This window comes from Lissotriton vulgaris, chromosome 3_1 (assembly GCF_964263255.1).
Source record: "Lissotriton vulgaris chromosome 3_1, aLisVul1.2, whole genome shotgun sequence".
NCBI lineage: Eukaryota > Metazoa > Chordata > Amphibia > Caudata > Salamandridae > Lissotriton > Lissotriton vulgaris.
This window is the reverse complement of record NC_141689.1, coordinates 138,580,815-138,599,569: the sequence shown is the minus strand read 5'-3', so window position 1 is coordinate 138,599,569 and position 18,755 is coordinate 138,580,815. Positions and strand designations below refer to the sequence as shown.

The following is an 18,755-nucleotide window of genomic DNA, read 5'->3' as shown; positions in this document are numbered from 1 at the left end:
CACCCAGCGCCGCCAATTTTCTCCAAAGCGTTCCACGATCTACTTTATCGAACGCTGTGGAGAAATCAATGAAGGCGGCGTATACAACACCCCCCCTCACCTGGACATATTTATCGGTAATCACCTGAAGGGCAGTCAGGTTATCCAGAGTGCCATGCTCCCTTCGGAAACCTGTCTGTTCCAACGGCAGAATGTTGCGCTCCTCGACCCAATCAGAAAGAGAACTAAGGAGACATTTCGCAAAGTCCTTTCCGATGGAGTCGAGGAGCGCAATCAAGCGATAATTACTGGGGCTGTCCCTTGCCCCCTTTTTGAAGATAGGGATCAGAATGCTTCCTCTCCACGAAGCAGGAACACATTTAGAAAGATGGCATGCCCTAAACAGGGGGTACAAGATTTTGCTCCAACTTAAGGGGTCTTGTTTTAGGACCGTCATCGGAAGCTCATCCGGTCCCATGGCCCCAGAGGATCGCATATTTTTTATAGCCGTCTCGATTTCTTTCTCAGAGGGAAAGAAAACCAGGTCATCCGGGGCAGCATACACTAAGTTATCCACACCTGTGGTCCCGTTCCCTGCATATAATTCTCGGATGTGGGAGGACCATAGATCTTCTGGTATAGATATGGGAGTAAGGGAGTGGCGTGTACCACATCCTTTCCCGATTATTGCCCAAAAATCTTTAATGTTGCCATGTGCAGCAGATTCCCTTAATTTAATCCATACTTCATCCTCCCTGTCCCTTTTAATTTTTAGCTTGAGTCTGCTTCTCTTTCTTTTTAACCTAGCGATATCTTTCCCACGTTCTAGTACCCTTTCAACGTACTGTGCACGTATTAGTTTATTTAATTCCCTATTCAGATTACGCAGAGGCAGAGGAACTACCTCTCCTTTTTTCCTAGGGGGGACAGTTTTTTTAGCATTCAATAAAATCTTTAACATAAATTCCTCAAAACAAACTATTTCATTTCCGTTCCACTCTTCTATTTCCCTGAGGGTATCGGCCAATAGATCCTGCACCCCATTGATGGCAGCCTTATTCCAGAAGCATCTTCCAGATGTGGAGTGGAAGGTAACCTCCTTGCCATTTAGTGACCAGGACGCCGTATTCAGCGAGTTTAAAGAAACTGATAGTAACAATATACTATGGTCACTCAGAGTCGTGGGTGTGATCTTTAAGTCAAGAATCTGGGGAAACAGACCATAGCTGGCGATAGCATAGTCCAAAATTGATGACCCAAAGGGGGATTTGTGGGTATAATTTGCGGGGACGTCAGATGGAAATCTTCCATTTAAGATAATACCATCCCCGATCGCTAGTTCTTTTAACAAGATCTTCCCCCTTTTATTTGTCCTTAAGTTTTCCGGGAAAAGTGTCTGGGGGATGCAATGTACTTCCTCCTTAACTTTATCCCTGAAGAGTTTTAGACTAGCGTTTGAAATTTTACAATTCAAATCACCAATAAGCAAAATTACAGGAAAAGGAGGGGAATTTTTTATCTTTTCCATATACTGGAGAACCCGCTGCAATTTATCATTAAAACATTCCTCAGGCGGAATATACACATTAAAAATTACCATGGGGTATTTTACATTATCATGGAACAAATTTTCTAATGTTATTGTGTGGAAAAGTCTACTGGGATCAATATAATGAGCAAATCTCCATTGAAACTTATTTGACAGTAAACAGGCGAGCCCCCCCCCTAGCATGCCCTTTCTTAGAGGGCGCAGCCGGAACTTCCAAAACATAGAAATCTTTTAAAGGCGTTAACCTATCTATGCACCATGTTTCCTGAATGCACAATATATCAGCCTCCAGAGTGGATAAAAAGGCCATTTTCTCCGGGCTGCTGTGGAATCCGGCCGCGTTCCAGGAGATTATGTTTAATGCTGGGTTAAAGATGGTGGAACAATTTGGGGTTATCCTTAGTTTTTGTTGATAATGCACTATGGAGCCAATTCCACCGATTATTGTCATCATTGAGTGTGGAACTCTCAATTAGTGGAAGAGGCTTCACGTGCGATACTGAACGTTTTCCCCTGGAAACCCAAATTTTCAGGTCTCTCAGAGGAGAGGTTACCCCGTTGTGCTCACCACCCCCCAACCCCTGCTTACTGAGAGAGTTTGGCTTGCCTGGGGTAGAGATAGGGAGAATATCAATACCTAAACGTTGAAAATTTTCAGCCTGTTCTAGTATCAAATTTGTTATGATAGGGGAATAGAATTTCACCCGAATACTCAAAACCCGACTTCCACCCAACAGAGACACCAGTTCTATGTCTCTAGACTGAATGTGATAGAGACTTTCAACCTCGCTGAAACGCTTGAGAAGCCAGGCTCTATTTAACAATAGGTCAGTATCGAATAATGGCACAAAATCTAATACACGCACATCCACAGGGGCCTTTGACATATTTACAGGCCGGGCCAGAGGGCAAGAATTTTCAGAATCAATTGTTACCACAAAGGGGGGGGCAAAGGGTTTAGAGACCCCGATGGATAAGAAATTGGTCCTCCTAGTGCACTCCGTGAAGGAGAGCCTGGGAGAGAGCCCCCAATTTGTGGTAAATCTTCCTGGGTAAGCAGGCTACATTGTTCATTTTCCTCCTCCACTGAGGTTGAAGCGGTTAAGTTCACATCCATGTCCACTTTTAAGGAAGTAGATAAGGATTCCCCATTCCTTATTTCATTCTCCCTTGCCTCTGTGCATTTTTGGAAAATGATCCTCCGTTGCTTCTTCTTTCTATATTTTCGAATTGGTTTCCTCTTACTGGCTTTGGTACTTTTTTGTTTGCCATATTTTCTCATTTCTTCATTGACCTCAGGTTTGTCGGCCAGGAGATCTTTTCCGCATTCTGGGACAAAGATAGGGAATAACTCCTGGACCGTTTTGGGGCCAGGCAAGACTTTATCCTCCTCCTCTATCTCCAGAACTATATTTTTGATACAGTTAGATGCTGCAGTATGAGGCACCTCCTTATGAGGGACCATAGAAGGGACTTCATTTTTACTATCTAGTTCGCTTCTAATGACTATGTTTTTCCCCTCTGGTTCGCTTCTAATGTCTGTGTTTTTCCCCTCAGATACAAATTGTTCAGGCTTAGGGGGAACGGCCTTATTCATATCCGGCGCTTTCTGCAGCAATAACTTTAGGATTTGGGTAACTGATTCAAGAATACAGTCCGAGCTGCCTACAAATTTCCCTAGAAGCAGCAAAATTGAAGCAAGAAGTTGTTCCAGCGCGATCATGGACTCAGATATCGGCTTTTCTCGCGCTTCCGCAGTGCAAATATTATCCAGGAGATTAAGGTCGGGGCTCTTGGAGGAGTTTAGCAAGTCAGATATTTCATGTCTATTTAACGACGGGGTGCTACTATACAGCATTAACCCTGATGGGGTGGCTCCCCCCGGAACTTTGAATTGCTCCAGAGATTCCACTTTAGCAGGGCTTACGTAGCGTCCCCATAGTTCCAGATCAATGGATAGTGCAGATAGATCATCCTCCGGCCTGTCACTCATAGGTAACTGAGGAATCGCTGGTATGTGCACTGGCTCACTTCCAATCATCAGCTTCCCGTCTGTAGGGTCCCGAAAGGGAGACCCCCCTACCATAGTTTGGGGGGCCCCCTGCTGGACCTGGGGAGATCGGGGGTCAGTGGTAGTTGGTAAGTGTACTTCCAGGACTTTAGTATCTGGATTATCTATAGTCGGGTTATCTATAGTCGCACATTTAGTTTTTTTTATACCAGATAGATCCCAAAGTTCAGATAACTGACATTGTCCTTTCAAAGGTGGGTTATTTACTGACTTGTTTCTTGTACGGATGGTAGTTGATTTTCGGGCAGGTTTTTCTCCCACTACCCTTCCTGATCGTAATGTTTTAGACATTTTCCACAGTAATAAGTTTAAAAAGAAATGTAGAAATATAAAACGTATAAAAGTCTGGAATAACTTCAGTCCCTGTCGGACCAGGTCGGACCAGGGTGCAGTATAGCTTTCACAGTACTTGCATCAATTTACCCTTCTACTCAAGTGGGCACAAATGCAAACAGGTAATAACAGTGTATAAAATGAAATATAAGGGACCGGGCCCAGCCCGGCCTACCTCGGACACTCAGGGCCACAGAGGGCCCGCCCTTTGCCCGGGCTTAGCCCGGCGTCGCCCGCGCGCGTCCCGCGATGCGCGTTCCTCCTCCTCAATTATCGGCAGGTGAGGGGGGCATGTCAGGGCGGTGCTCCAGGGCCAAGAGGTTTGTGGTTCCTGAAGTTCTTTAGGTGTCGCAGTCCGCCGACCAGGGAATGCGAGTGTTTCCCGCGCAGCGGGAAACGCGAGCTGTGATGGTGCGTGCACTCGAGCCGAAAGAAGAGCACAGCTCAGTGGCGCTTCAGGCGCTCCAGGCGCTTCAGTCAGTAAGCGCTAAACAGCCCTTTCCTCGAACAAGGGCTCAGCCAGCACAAGCAGCAGAACGAAGGACACACAGCAGCGAGTTGTTCTGCATTCAACCCAGTCCAGCGTGCCTCCTCCTCAATTATCGGCAGGTGAGGGGGGCGTGTCAGGGCGGTGCTCCAGGGCCAAGAGCTTTGTGGTTCCTGAAGTTCTTTAGGTGTCGCAGTCCGCCGACCAGGGAATGCGAGTGTTTCCCGCGCAGCGGGAAACGCGAGCTGTGATGGTGCGTGCACTCGAGCCGAAAGAAGAGCACAGCTCAGTGGCGCTTCAGGCGCTCCAGGCGCTTCAGTCAGTAAGCGCTAAACAGCCCTTTCCTCGAACAAGGGCTCAGCCAGCACAAGCAGCAGAACGAAGGACACACAGCAGCGAGTTGTTCTGCATTCAACCCAGTCCAGCGCGCCTCCCCCTCAATTATCGGCAGGTGAGGGGGGCGTGTCAGGGCGGTGCTCCAGGGCCAAGAGGTTTGTGGTTCCTGAAGTTCTTTAGGTGTCGCAGTCCGCCGACCAGGGAATGCGAGTGTTTCCCGCGCAGCGGGAAACGCGAGCTGTGATGGTGCGTGCACTCGAGCCGAAAGAAGAGCACAGCTCAGTGGCGCTTCAGGCGCTCCAGGCGCTTCAGTCAGTAAGCGCTAAACCGCCCTTTCCTCGAACAAGGGCTCAGCCAGCACAAGCAGCAGAACGAAGGACACACAGCAGCGAGTTGTTCTGCATTCAACCCAGTCCAGCGCGCCTCCTCCTCAATTATCGGCAGGTGAGGGGTCGTGTCAGGGCGGTGCTCCAGGGCCAAGAGGTTTGTGGTTCCTGAAGTTCTTTAGGTGTCGCAGTCCGCCGACCAGGGAATGCGAGTGTTTCCCGCGCAGCGGGAAACGCGAGCTGTGATGGTGCGTGCACTCGAGCCGAAAGAAGAGCACAGCTCAGTGGCGCTTCAGGCGCTCCAGGCGCTTCAGTCAGTAAGCGCTAAACAGCCCTTTCCTCGAACAAGGGCTCAGCCAGCACAAGCAGCAGAACGAAGGACACACAGCAGCGAGTTGTTCTGCATTCAACCCATAGGACGGTTCCTTGGGGGCATGTTGGGTGGAGTGGATGTTAACTCCAGACAATAACCGTATTGGATAAGCTGTCTGACCCACCTGTCCGTGGTGATGGACTTTCCAGACGGGCAGGAACTGCTGGAGTCTCCCCCCGACCGGTGTGGTATGGTCGGAGGGCAGTGACAAGGCGTCACTGTTTGCTGGCGGCAGAGGATCTGGAGCTGTTGTTTCCACGTCCTCTGCCCTTGGCGCTGTTACCATGATATCCACCTCGACTCTTGTTGGTGTAAGTGGTCTGAGTGTTGCCCTTGTAGTACTGCGTGGACTGGGAGAGCTGGCCCCTGGAAACGCCTCTAGTGCTGGAGGGACAAAAAGACCCACCCCGAAACTGCTGGGACTGTAAGGCACCCATGGATTTCGCAGTCTCAGTGTCCTTCTTTATTTTTTCCAGGGTGGTGTCAACCTCCGGGCCAAAAAGGTGATCTGGGTTTACTGTTTGGTTAAGGATGATGGTTTGGATTTCTGGCTTAAATCCAGAGATTCTCAGCCAGGCATGTCGCCGCAGCATAACACTTGTGTTTATAGCTCTGGCAGCGGTATCAGCCGCGTCCAGAGCGCACTTAATTGAAGCGTTAGAGATTAGCTTCCCTTCCTGAATCAGCATCTCAGCCCCCTCCTTGTATTCATCAGGCAGGTGCTGCAACAGGGTCTCCAGTGTGTCGTAGTGTGCCCTGTCATAGCGCGCCAGAAGCGCTTGTGTGTTAGAAATGCGCTGGTTGTTGGCTGCCTGTGCTGCTACCCTCTTCCCCGATGCCTCAAAGACCTTGGATTCTTTGTCTGGGGGAGGAGCATCACCCGTAGTCTGAGAATTAGCCCTCTTCCGGGCATTCGAGACAACCAGGGAGTTCAGACGCAACTGTCCTTTGATGTAGGTAGGATCAGTAGGCGCTGACTTGTATTTTTTTGTCAATCCTAGGGTTTATCACCCTTGCCCTGGTAGGTTCTTTAAACATTTCAGCAGCATGCTTTAAAACACCTTTCAGCATATGCAGAGTCTTTACAGTTTTTTCAGAGACTGAAAAGGTATCAAAAAGGAAATCGACATCCACAGGGTCAGCATGCAGCTGGATGTTGTGAGTGTTATCTGCCCGCTCGATGAGGTGAGCTGCAGAGTCTTCTGTAGGAGAGGTTTTCGCAGAAAAAAGCTGAGGGTCTTGGCCTGAATGAGGATCCCCAGGGTCACCACCAGCTGCCCAGGGTTCATTGGTATCCTCAGGGTCTGTATAGACAGGATAACTGTACTCATCCTCATCATCCCCTTCTCCAACGTCCACATCCGAGTAAGTGGGCGAAACATTATGGGTCTGAGGGGAAAGTGGTTCCACCAAGACGGGAGAGCAAGCAGAGTCCTTCTTTTTCTTGAGAGGGATCTTGTAAGACTCCAGTGGTCGTTCTGGGGCGAGTTTCCGCTTGAGAAGGGAAAGCTTGCCCGTTTTGGCATCGATGAAATGCTCCTGATGCCCTTCCCCTGAAGGCCGTCGAGGTCGCGGGCCAGGGACCACCGCTGACGCTTTCGGCGCCGAGGAGATCTTTTCGGGGACGCCGGCCACTGCCTTAGGAACGAAAGCCTTCGGCGCCGTCTTCGGTGACAAGGTGAAATGGATGGGCGTGGACGCCTTGAGTGGCTTTTCCACAGGTTTTGTAGGCGGAGGATCCTTCGGACCGACCAGCGCGGTGCCGTCCCTGATGCGCTGCAGGGAGTCCGTCACCTTCTTGGTGAATGCGGCGGATGGTCGCGCCGGTTCAATGGAATCCCTTGAGGCCACTCCCGGAGTCGACTCTCAGGGCACGGTGCCCTTGGCCTTGTCCTGCTGACGCGGGGTCGGGAGAAACTTCGGGTCATCCAGCCGCTTCTTCGGGTCACCGAGAGTTTTCTTCGGGTCGCCGACAGCCTTTTTCGGGTCACTGAGGCTTTTTCCGTGGTCGACCGTCTTCGGCCGTAGAACCCATAGTGAGATCTTGGGTAAGGCCCGAAGGCGATCCCTCGACCTGAGCCTTATAAATTGGCACGGCCCCAGAGTCAGTTTGAGGAAGCTCCTCATCCGAGCTATCCTCCATGGCCACGGGGGCCCCGTCGTCGTCGTTCCCTACCTCGTCGACGACTTCTTCGGCCTCGAACATCTCAGTATCCGCTTCGTAGTCATAGTCGACGTCCGACACGGGGTTCGACTCAGAAATGTCCTGAATAGCTTTGTCCTCGACATCCCCTGCATCGAAGATGTCCACAGGCGCCGGTGCAGTTTGCTGGACCTCCTGGCGCGCAGCTCTTCGAAGCTTTAGCGTCTTCTTGGACCTGAAGCGTGAATACGCCATACACTTGTTCTCATCGTGGTCCGGCGACAGACACTTGTTGCACATCAGGTGGACATCGATGTGGGGATACTTTGAGTGCAGATGGGACATCTCTTGAATGGACTTCGGTCCATGATGGACGGTCAATAGGTCTGGACGGTCGATAGGTCTGGAGCGTCGACTGGGCCTTCCACGCCGAGAGCACGCTGGAGTAGAGAAACCAGCTCGGGACCGAGCTGGAAGAAGTAATGCCGAACGCAAGACAATACCGAAGTATTAGACTAAAGACCTTTTGGTCTTAAGAAAGTTTTCTATTGATTCCGACAAGAGGGAATTAAAGACATCCGAACCCAATGGCGGAAAAAAACAATCTGAGGATGGAGTCGATGCCCATGCACACTGTAGTCCAGGGAAGGAGCCACCTATCTCGTGATACTTTGAAGACTCTTCCTGGACAACAATGTGCAATCATCTGGACCCAACACTAGGCGGCGATCTATGCACAGATATGAATTCAGAAGCCCACATGCCTCGAACAAAGCTCGAGGGCTACGGAATCCCAGGCTCACTACTGACTCTTATTAAGCTATTATACTCTGATAATTGGGTCAAGGTGAGGATAGGTGACGACCGAGCTTTGACCAATTAATTAATTAATTAATTAATTGTGGGTTTATATAGCGCTAGGATAGACTCCCGGAGGAGTATCTCCGCGCTTCGACCGCTGCGAAACCCTTCCTGGCTTCCCTGGGAGATGGTCCCTTAATGGGTATCTCCAGGGTGAGACCAGGCATCCCCGGCGGTCTGGTGGGGCCGTTAGTGCAGATGAGGCAAGCTTATGCCCAGAGTTGCCGAGTGTGATCGCTGATCAGAGTGGGCACCGAGGCGAGAGAATTATCGAGTCCGCTGACCCTGGTCCAGAAATCTGCCGCGTCGGGAATCGAACCCTGGTCCCGGGCCGTCCTCTGCTCTCGGGTCTGCCGCCTCTAACCAGTGAGCCACACTACTGCACTTAATAAAATACTGGTGACTCGTGGCCTTAAGCAGCCTTTACTTTACAGCCTTTACCTTTACTTTTCAAAATATTTGTGGCCGATCTTACTAATTCATTATACGAGGTAAAACTCATATCCACCTAGGGTAGCCGGAAAACAAATGTCTAACTTGCTATATACAGATGAGGTGGTGTTGCTGAGCCACATAAAAGTGGGACTGCAAAGACTGATCGATCGTACACTTAAATATGCAAAGGATAACCAAATGACAATAAATGAGACAAAAACAAAAATAATGGTTGTGACAGGAAGAAAAAGACAAAAGATGAAATTGTTGCTGGGACAAACACAACTAGAGCAAGTGGAGACTTATCGATATCTCGGTGTCATTTTCAATGAGACCGGAATTTTTGTCTCACAAAGGGAAGATATTGTAAGGAAGGCGAATAGCTTGATTGCGTCATTTAGAACCCTACAAAAGAATCTACCTGCACTGTCATACGGGCCACTGTTAAAAATCATAGCTGCCAAACTATTACCATCCTTAACATACGGTGCTGAAGTGCTAAACGGGAAGGATGCTGTGCTTATCAACAATGCTGTGGCAAAAACCAATAAAATAATATTCACCCTACCATGTAATGCCTCATTAGCGCAAATAAGGATGGAATTTGGTATGAACAATCAGCTATATGCCCGGCAAGGCCAAATATTAAAAGTTTGGAATAGAGTAAAAAATTATCAGGACAATCAATTGTTTATAGCTATGTGGAGAGAGGTTAAAAACAACCAGAAACGGCAAGCGTTGAAATACCTAAACAACGCAAAAGAGGAATTTGGAATATCAGCAATCTGGGAAAACACAATAACGCAGGAAAGCTTTAAAAAACAATCAATAAGCTGGTTACTCACCTATCGCTGCTAAAAGACAAAGCTCTATTATTAAAATGTAAGCACTCATGGCCAATCATAAATGGCTACAAAAAAAAACAAGTCCAAGCTTACCTTCATACTGCATGGTCAGCCCAAAGTAAGCGAACATTTATAGGAGCACGCTTTGGTCTATGGCCAGGTTTGTGTCATCTTCCACCCTGGAAGTCAAACGAGGGCCATACGTTATGTAGACTTTGCAAGGGGGGAAAAGACATTGTGCACTTGGTATGTCTGTGCCCTGCCATAGACTCAGAAAGGAGACTAATCCTCAGGAGGTTGTTTAATGCACGAGATATAAGAACCTGTAGACAAGCAATAATGGCGTGCTTAAGCCCGAATGACCTACCAATGAATGTTGCTTTTGTAAAAATTTTAAATGTGATTGCCAAAGGTCTTAAGGAAAATTTTACCTAGTTCTATTTTATTTTTATTTTTATTAATGACATTTACTATTTGCATGATGTTTTAAATGTGTATTGATGCTGATATTTTCTCTAAGGTCACTTTTTTGTAAGATTTTAATTAATCAAACAAATAAACTTAAACTTGAAACTTGAGGTTGCATGGATAATTGGAAACTGGGAATCTTTAGAACTTTTATCTTTTTATTTTGATATTCTATATAGCACCAGCCATAGTGGAGTGGTGTGGCTCACTGGTTAGAGGCGGCAGACCCGGAAGCAGAGGTCGGCCCTGGACCAGGGTTCGATTCCTGACGCAGCAGGGGCTTGGGCCATGGTCAGTGGACTTGACAAATCTCGCCTCGGTGCCTACTACAACCATGGGTCCCACTCAGCAACTCAGCTTATTCTCTACTAACGGCCCCATCAGCGCCGGGGATGCTTGTCTTCACCTTGGAGATGCCCAGGAGGGACCATCTCACAGGGAAAGCCAGGATGGGTTCCCCAGCGGTATACAGCGCCGGGACGCCCCTTTGCTGGGGCAGCTGTGCGCTTTACAAGTATACAACATTTAACATTTACAACATTTAGCATGTTTGTAACCAACCAAGCACTTTACATGGGCTTTAGTAGAGCATATAAAGAGGCACATATACGCAAAATGTCTGCAGATCTATGAACAGAATGGTCTTTTAATTGTCCCCCTAGGAGGGCGTAAATTAATCTCAGAGGGGGCACAAGTCCACGTCCACCAAGTGAGTTGCAAGAGACCTAGAATGCTCTCACTCACAGCGCCCTTTAGTGTTTTTTCAGCCCATTCCCGTCATTGTGCGTATTTTGCCCTAATTTTAGAGGAAGTTGGCTTCTGCTACAAATGCCTCAGTTCCGAGGTATAGAGGTGCAGCCTCCCCTTGCAGGAATAGCATTGGAAACTCAGTAAAGGAGCATGGGTGAGCTGGGGTGTTGAGCACAGCGCTGAGAAAGTACATTGCACTTCACTTCTCTACAGTCTGCAGACCTTAAAAATGAGAATGTAGATGCAAATGAAGGGCCCCCACATGTATAGACCGAGCATGAACATGTACCCAATCTAGATGACAATAGTGTCTGATGACACCTGTTTTATACAGCTCCACTGGACGCTGACAGTGGACCCAGTATCCAGTTTATATAAAGGGGGGTCACATCAGCCTCATACCCCCATTCATGATTCATACTGAGTGGATATCTCATAAGAACTCTTGCATCTTGAAGGCATTGTTAACAAATTGTTATTCAGAGCACTGTGGGTGGGGGGGGGGGGTGTTCAGATTCATGGGAAAGGGCTGGAGTTACTCTCTATTCAGAGTGGGAACGAGACAAGATCACCCCGAAACGCAAAGGATAGGGGTAAGGAAGGTAGTTGGGAGAAAGCAAAAAGAAAACGGAAAATATGCATTTTTGCATCAGGCTGGATGTCTCCAATGTTTAAAACAACACTGTGTACAATTATACTGTGTGGGAAATGCCAGCCAAGGGAAGGGACACAGCCAATACAACGCGGCCGTTCCCACGCACACCCTAAACCACGCATGCATTACATCGCATGCGTGGTTACCACGCATAACCTTTACCACGCATACCTTTACTACGAGATACATAGTAAAGGCATGTGTGGTAAAGGTACAAGCTCTTGTGACATTTAACAAATGAACGGTGCCAACCAGCACACAATCATTGATTGCCAATAATTATCAGCCCGCCCTCATTTGGAAAGTAACCCCCAACCTTCACTTCCTGAACAACGCTAATGGAAAAACAATGCAGACTTTAATTCACTTCTAAATGATCATTAAAAAGAAATTCAAATACAAAAACACACTCACCAGCATTCTAGTTACATTTTTAAATAATCCATTCTAATCCTATCCTCACAATATGATCATCTCACCTCTTTCCGTTGCCTTCACAGACACAAAACATTGATTGATGAAAGATGTGGAGGTTACCGGTGTCGTTAGAGGAAACAGAAAGACACTTTTACTTCCTCTTTACGACGTACACCGCACCTTGGAAGAGCTTGGAGAGAAGAAGTAATGGAGAGGTAAGGGGATTTTTAGTTTAAAAAAAATAAATTCAGGTCTGAGGGGGTTGTGTCGTGCAGGGGTCTGCTTTTAGGGTTCAGGGAAGGGGAGGGGTATTTTTTAGAAGGGTTTGGAGGTGGGGGAATCGCACAGAGCAAAACGATGTGGGTCAGGAACTCCTTCCCTTAGATGCGTGCACCTTTTCATTGAACCAAAAGTTTCTCCTCTTATTGTTAATCAAATAGCTTTCAAATCAGTCTTTGTTGATTTCTTATCAAGAGTTTTATTCGTCAATGTCTTTCTTGTATAAACAACCTTTTCTTTTCTAGCGTATTATGTTCTCAGATGCGAAAACATTTAAATTGCAGTTTCATTTAAACCCTATGCATTTCGGGTCGTACTTGACGCTTCTTCATGGGTCTGAAAACAAATACATAAATAGCACAGATCAATCATTATGTATGAAAGTCCTTATGTGATTCAAAAGAAATCGAAAAAAACAAAAACGTTACAACGATTTGAACTGTCATTGATTCATCATAGTATAAGCATTCTCTGAATGCGCCCAGTCAGCATTTCTGATTAAGCTAGCAAGTTGCATGATTCTATTGGATCTTATTACATTTCAGAATACTAGTGATGTTTCAACAAGGTAACAATCTTCTAACCGTTGTACAAACTTACTGAATCAAAAACATTGCAGTTCAATTATGTTCGACATGCAGTCTTCTAACATTCTATGATGCACAAACTAAAAGCGGGCTGAGATATCGCGGGGAAAGCGCGAGAGACTTGTCAGAACAATTCCAAATAATGGTTACATTGTTTCGAGAGATCACCGTTGCTTACACAGGGGACGCACGAGGAATCTCAGCGTTCACGGTTACAAAGTTTCATTTCAAGAATGCTGCTTCTCTCACTCGGGATGCACAAGGGACCTTTCTCATACATGGCTGCTCTCATATCTCAGTTACATACTTTCAAAAGTTTAATGAATACACTTACATTAAAGGATTCTGCTTCTTTTGCAGGAGACGCGCAAGGGACCTTTCTCAATAACGGCTGCTCTCGCAGTTCCTCAAATGTTCACGTGATTTACGTCTTCTCAAATCAAATGATTGGTAACGCGTCTGCAACCCTATCTCGTAGTTGGTAACTGGAGAATACTACCTCGACCATAATTCTCTATTCTGATCTACTGGTAATGTATACAATTCCGCCAAATACCCATACACAAAATGTGAACGGTGTGCTCTACTGCAGACATGTGTTTACGGTTCAACAGAAAAGGATTTATAGCACTGATTAACTCAAACTGAGTATATTAATGATTAAAAAAAAATGTTGGGATGCATGCCCACGGGGATATACAATTGTATTATAACACACACAAACAGAGACTTATGTTGTAAACAATATCTAGAATCCTCACTATTAAGTTTTTCAACTGCGTATAAATCCTTTTCTGTTGAAGAACCACAAACACATGTCTGCAATAGAGCATACCGTTCACTTTTTGTGTAGAGGCAGTTGGCGGTTTTGTATACATTACCAGCAGATAAGGAAAGGTTGTTTATACAAGAAAGAAATTGAAGAATAAAACTCTTGATACAAAATCAACAAACACTGAAGTGAAAGTTATTCGATTAACAAAAAGAGGAGGAACTTTTGTTTCAATAAAAAGGTGCACGCATCTAAGAAAAAGGAGTTCCTGACCCACATAGTGTTGGATATTCAAGGGCACTGTCAGACACAGTGCAACAGATGTTGTAGCACAGCACAAACACATTTAAAAAAGTAAGAACAGTCACAAAAAATTAAGTGCACTGATGAAGCTCTCATAATTATACAGAATCGCGCAGACCAACATTTTTAGGGATCCGAGGCATGGGTATTTCTAAGAAGGATTGGGGTTGGGGGTCCCGCAGGGGTACAAGGGAGGGGTATTTAAAATAAATATTTTGAGGGCTGGAGGGCGCAAAGTTACAGTTATAGGAATTGGGGCAGGATAGTAGATAACCTTTGCCATGAATATGCACTTACCATGCATGATTTTACAAAATAACTTGTTGTAAAGGTATGCATGGTAAAGGCATTTTCGTGGTAAAGGTAATGCATGGTAAAGGCATGCGTTGCAACGGAATGTGTTGTAATGTCATACAACCCCCATGGAATATGTTCTATGGATTGCACAGTAATATACCAGGAAATGCGTGTTTGGTACAACTTTCCAGGTGCACTACTAGTTCAAGTGGATAAATACTTCGGTAAAAGTAAGCAGTGTGTTTACCACTTAACATTTTTCAACTCCCTATATGCAACCAAATTTGTTTAATATATTAAATAAATCATTTTACCATAAATAAATGCGGAAAGCAATTTAAAGTGGCTACACATGAGTACAGATATGTAGCAAGATTGATTAAGTGGAGCTTTGCAAGGGTCCATGTTGAATAGGGTTGGAATGTCTATCTCACTTGTCCATTTAACATCATTAATTACCAAGCATTTAATCCCTCTGGTGAGTATTCATAGTGTTCTTATGCACATTTGTGTGACATTGTCATATGAGGTCACTAACCTGTGATCACTGTTAGAAGAAAGGAACAGAGTTTTGTGGACGCCATGGCTTTGATGTGTTTCACTCAGCTAGAGTTATCCCAGCTCCTGAAAAACTAAGAAAATATTTTTTGTTAATTAAGTCAAGGATTCATGCAGTGGCATCTTTGAGTGAAGATATATATCCTATTTCGATTTTTTTTTAATGCTAATTTCTAACTATAACGTCTCCTTGAAACCTGTGATTTTTTCAATGAATATATATATATAGTGAGCAAGGCGGAGGCTTCCGCCGAAACGCGTCTGTGCAGCATGTCGGATTAAATTTTCTTGAGTAAAATTCACGGAGTCAGTGCCTTCCTTCTATCGCATGGGAATCGGATTGGTAAACAATATATATATATATATGTTGGAATCGCGGAACGCGCCCGCTGCCATTGGACATGCACCAGCAGAGGATTGTGATCCGAGATGGTTCTGGCCAGATACTCCGTGTGGGAGACCAATGGGGCCAGGGACCCGCTGCACAGTACCGAGTCAATTCTAACATGTAGAGCATGGAGTGCTGAGAAAAAGGAGTAGTCCCTACCATCCCTGTGTTGTTCCCGCCACACATCCAACAGTCCCCATCTTTCTTGCCAATCCTTCCTATGCATGGCTAGCTTACGTACCGGGGAATCAACGAGGGGAGGGCGAGATCTATCTAAGGCCACATCCGTGATCGAATTGAAGTCCCCCCCCAGTATCACAGGACCCGCTAGGAAAGAAGCCAAGGATCCGGATAAACCATCGAAGAAGTGGGCCTGATCAACATTCGGAGCATATACACAGCTGAGAACCACATCCCGACCATACAACCTCCCCTCTACCGCCACATATCTGCCCTCAGGATCCACCAATTGATTCAGCACCTGAAACGGTATCCCTCTCTCACCCATATCAGTACCCCTCTAGCAAACGCTGAGTAAGTGGTGCCAAAGACCTGACACCGCCATCTCTTCTGTAGTGCGGTGCATTCCTGTTTCGTCAAATGAGTCTCCTGCAACATGGCAACCTGAATATATATATATTGCCAGTGCGAACAGAAGAGGGGAAAGGGAGCACCCCTGTCTCGTCCCCCTACCAACTGGATAAGCCGCAGACACCAGGCTGCCCAGACGTACTCGCGCCGTTGCGGAGGAATACAGCACCTTCGTCCATCTGCGAAACCCTTCACCAATACCGAACCTCACTAGTACTTCATCCAGATAAACCCATTCCAAACTATCAAAAGCTTTCTCAGTGTCTACAGATAACACCGCATGGGTATCGTCCGTATCCACTGCACCATCCAGTATCCCAACCAGGCGACGAATATTTAACGCCGTGCTCCTTGTGGGGATAAACCCCGCCTGGTCCCTGTGCACCAGGCCGGTCATATGTGGGGCCAACCTGGTGGCCAAGATCCGGCTTAATATCTTGTAGTCCACCGTCAGCATGGACAATGGCCTGTAAGACCTCACATCAGTCGCTTCCTTACCGGGTTTTAGCAAGGGCACTATCAGTGCTTCCCTCATTGATCCGGGCAGACCCCCCAACCTGTGAGCCTCCGTGTACACCACCAGCAGTCTGGGTGCCAAACTATCAACGTACTTCTGGTAGAATTCTATCGGTAGGCCATCCACCCCGGGCGTTTTATTCCTCGCCATATGCTTAATGGCCGCCCTGATCTCGGCCAGCGTGATAGGACCACCTAAGTCTTTTGCATCGTCATCGTCAAGTACCGGAAGCTGCATTGACTCCAGATATGCCGCGATTTCGCACGCCTCCACTCCTAACTGACTCTCGTACAACTCCGCATAGTAGGCCCGAAAGCACTCCAGCACCGCCGTTTGGGAATATACCGTCTCCCCTAGTACATTTTTGACGCTCAGGACCGGGCAGCCTATGAGTTCAGGATTAGCGAGCCTAGCCAGGAGTGTGCCCACCTTATCCCGTTCAGCATGCGCTCTAGTGGCGTATTGTCTGTAGTCATAGCTCCGTAACCGTTCCGTTTCCGTGGCCACCACCTCCTTGGCCTCCAGTAACCGGGCCTGCAATTCCGGTTGGTCCGGCCTAAGCCGCTCCAGCTCCCTCAGTTTCTCCTCCGCACTGACAAGCGCATTCAACACCGACAATCGAGCATTCGAAAACCTACCCAAGCATACTCCTCTCACCACCACTTTCATCGCGTCCCATTCAGTGGACCTACACGTGGCTGTACCCTCATTCTCACTAAAATACTGATCAATGCCCTGTTGGACTGCTTCACTGAACACCGAGTCCTCCAGGGTGTCGGGCCGAAGCCGCCATGTTGGAATCGCGGAACGCGCCCGCTGCCATTGGACATGCACCAGCAGAGGATTGTGATCCGAGATGGTTCTGGCCAGATACTCCGTGTGGGAGACCAATGGGGCCAGGGACCCGCTGCACAGTACCGAGTCAATTCTAACATGTAGAGCATGGAGTGCTGAGAAAAAGGAGTAGTCCCTACCATCCCTGTGTTGTTCCCGCCACACATCCAACAGTCCCCATCTTTCTTGCCAATCCTTCCTATGCATGGCTAGCTTACGTACCGGGGAATCAACGAGGGGAGGGCGAGATCTATCTAAGGCCACATCCGTGATCGAATTGAAGTCCCCCCCCAGTATCACAGGACCCGCTAGGAAAGAAGCCAAGGATCCGGATAAACCATCGAAGAAGTGGGCCTGATCAACATTCGGAGCATATACACAGCTGAGAACCACATCCCGACCATACAACCTCCCCTCTACCGCCACATATCTGCCCTCAGGATCCACCAATTGATTCAGCACCTGAAACGGTATCCCTCTCTCACCCATATCAGTACCCCTCTAGCAAACGCTGAGTAAGTGGTGCCAAAGACCTGACACCGCCATCTCTTCTGTAGTGCGGTGCATTCCTGTTTCGTCAAATGAGTCTCCTGCAACATGGCAACCTGAACCCCCCGCCTTACCAAATAAGCATGCACTTTGTGGTGTTTGACCATAGTTCGCAGTCCTCGGACATTCCACGTTAGGCATTTCAAGTTAGGTAACGTCCCCATACCAGCATAGAGCGATCCAGTTCAAGTGCAGCCAGTTAATACCCACACCATAGCAGTTGCCCCCCCCGAAAGAAACTATAGAAAAAGAAACTCCCCAAACCCCACTCCCCAGGACGGAGCCCACAAACCGGGTGTCAGCCCCGATCCAAACCTTTAACCAAACACACATCCGACTAACCTGTGGTCGCCACCACAGAAGGCCTTAAGGGCCCTGGGGGGGTGAGTTATCGCCGACCCCGGCAAGCGGAGCCCGCGCCCCGCGCCTTCCATCCCGCAATGCCGATGCGGCACCCTACCTGGCGGCCCATCTAGTTCCGACAGGATGCCACCCTACCAAAAACAGTGTCCAAGTCCCATGGAAGAGTCAGCCATGAAAAATCTCATCAGACGTCTCGGGGGTGACCACCGGCCCCTTCAAGCTCTCCGCTTCCGAAAGTTCCTCTCCAGTCCTGCCACCGTCTTCGCCAGAGTCCGTCGCCACCAGTTCACTCTCCGGCTGCGATCTTGTGATGGCCGCCGTCGCTGCAAGCGCCTCTCTTTTGTCTGCAGCCATTTGGGCCTCCCGTTTCTCTCGCTGAAGCCTAGTGCGAGAGCGAATCCTTTGAGACTTCCGGACCTGACGCGGTTTAGGCTTATCTCTCCGACTTTTGTTATTCCTGTCCGTGCCAGCTCGATATGATTCCAACCACATCCATGCTTCATCCGGAGTTTGAAAAAAGTGCGTGGTCCCATCCAGGATTATCCGCAGCTTGGCCGGGAAGAGCAAGGAGTACTGGATGCCCTCCTCCCTCAGCTCCTTTTTCACTGCCAGAAAGGATTCCCTATTCTTCTGGACCGCCTGAGTGTAGTCCGGGAAGATCGTGACTCTGCTGTTTTCCACCTCATATG

General features: G+C 47.6%; 1 protein-coding gene across 1 annotated transcript in view; it reads right to left on the bottom strand.

Moving 5' to 3' along the window:
* LOC147726098 (uncharacterized) overlaps positions 1–14,899 on the bottom strand; it is a 66,980-nt gene extending 52,081 nt beyond the window's left edge. Inside the window, exon 1 of the mRNA XM_086960206.1 lies at positions 14,805–14,899. Coding sequence (XP_086816332.1) covers positions 14,805–14,850 — 46 coding nt within the window. The 5' untranslated portion in view covers positions 14,851–14,899. The remainder of the gene's footprint in view (positions 1–14,804) is intronic.
* Positions 14,900–18,755: the final 3,856 nt, after the last annotated feature.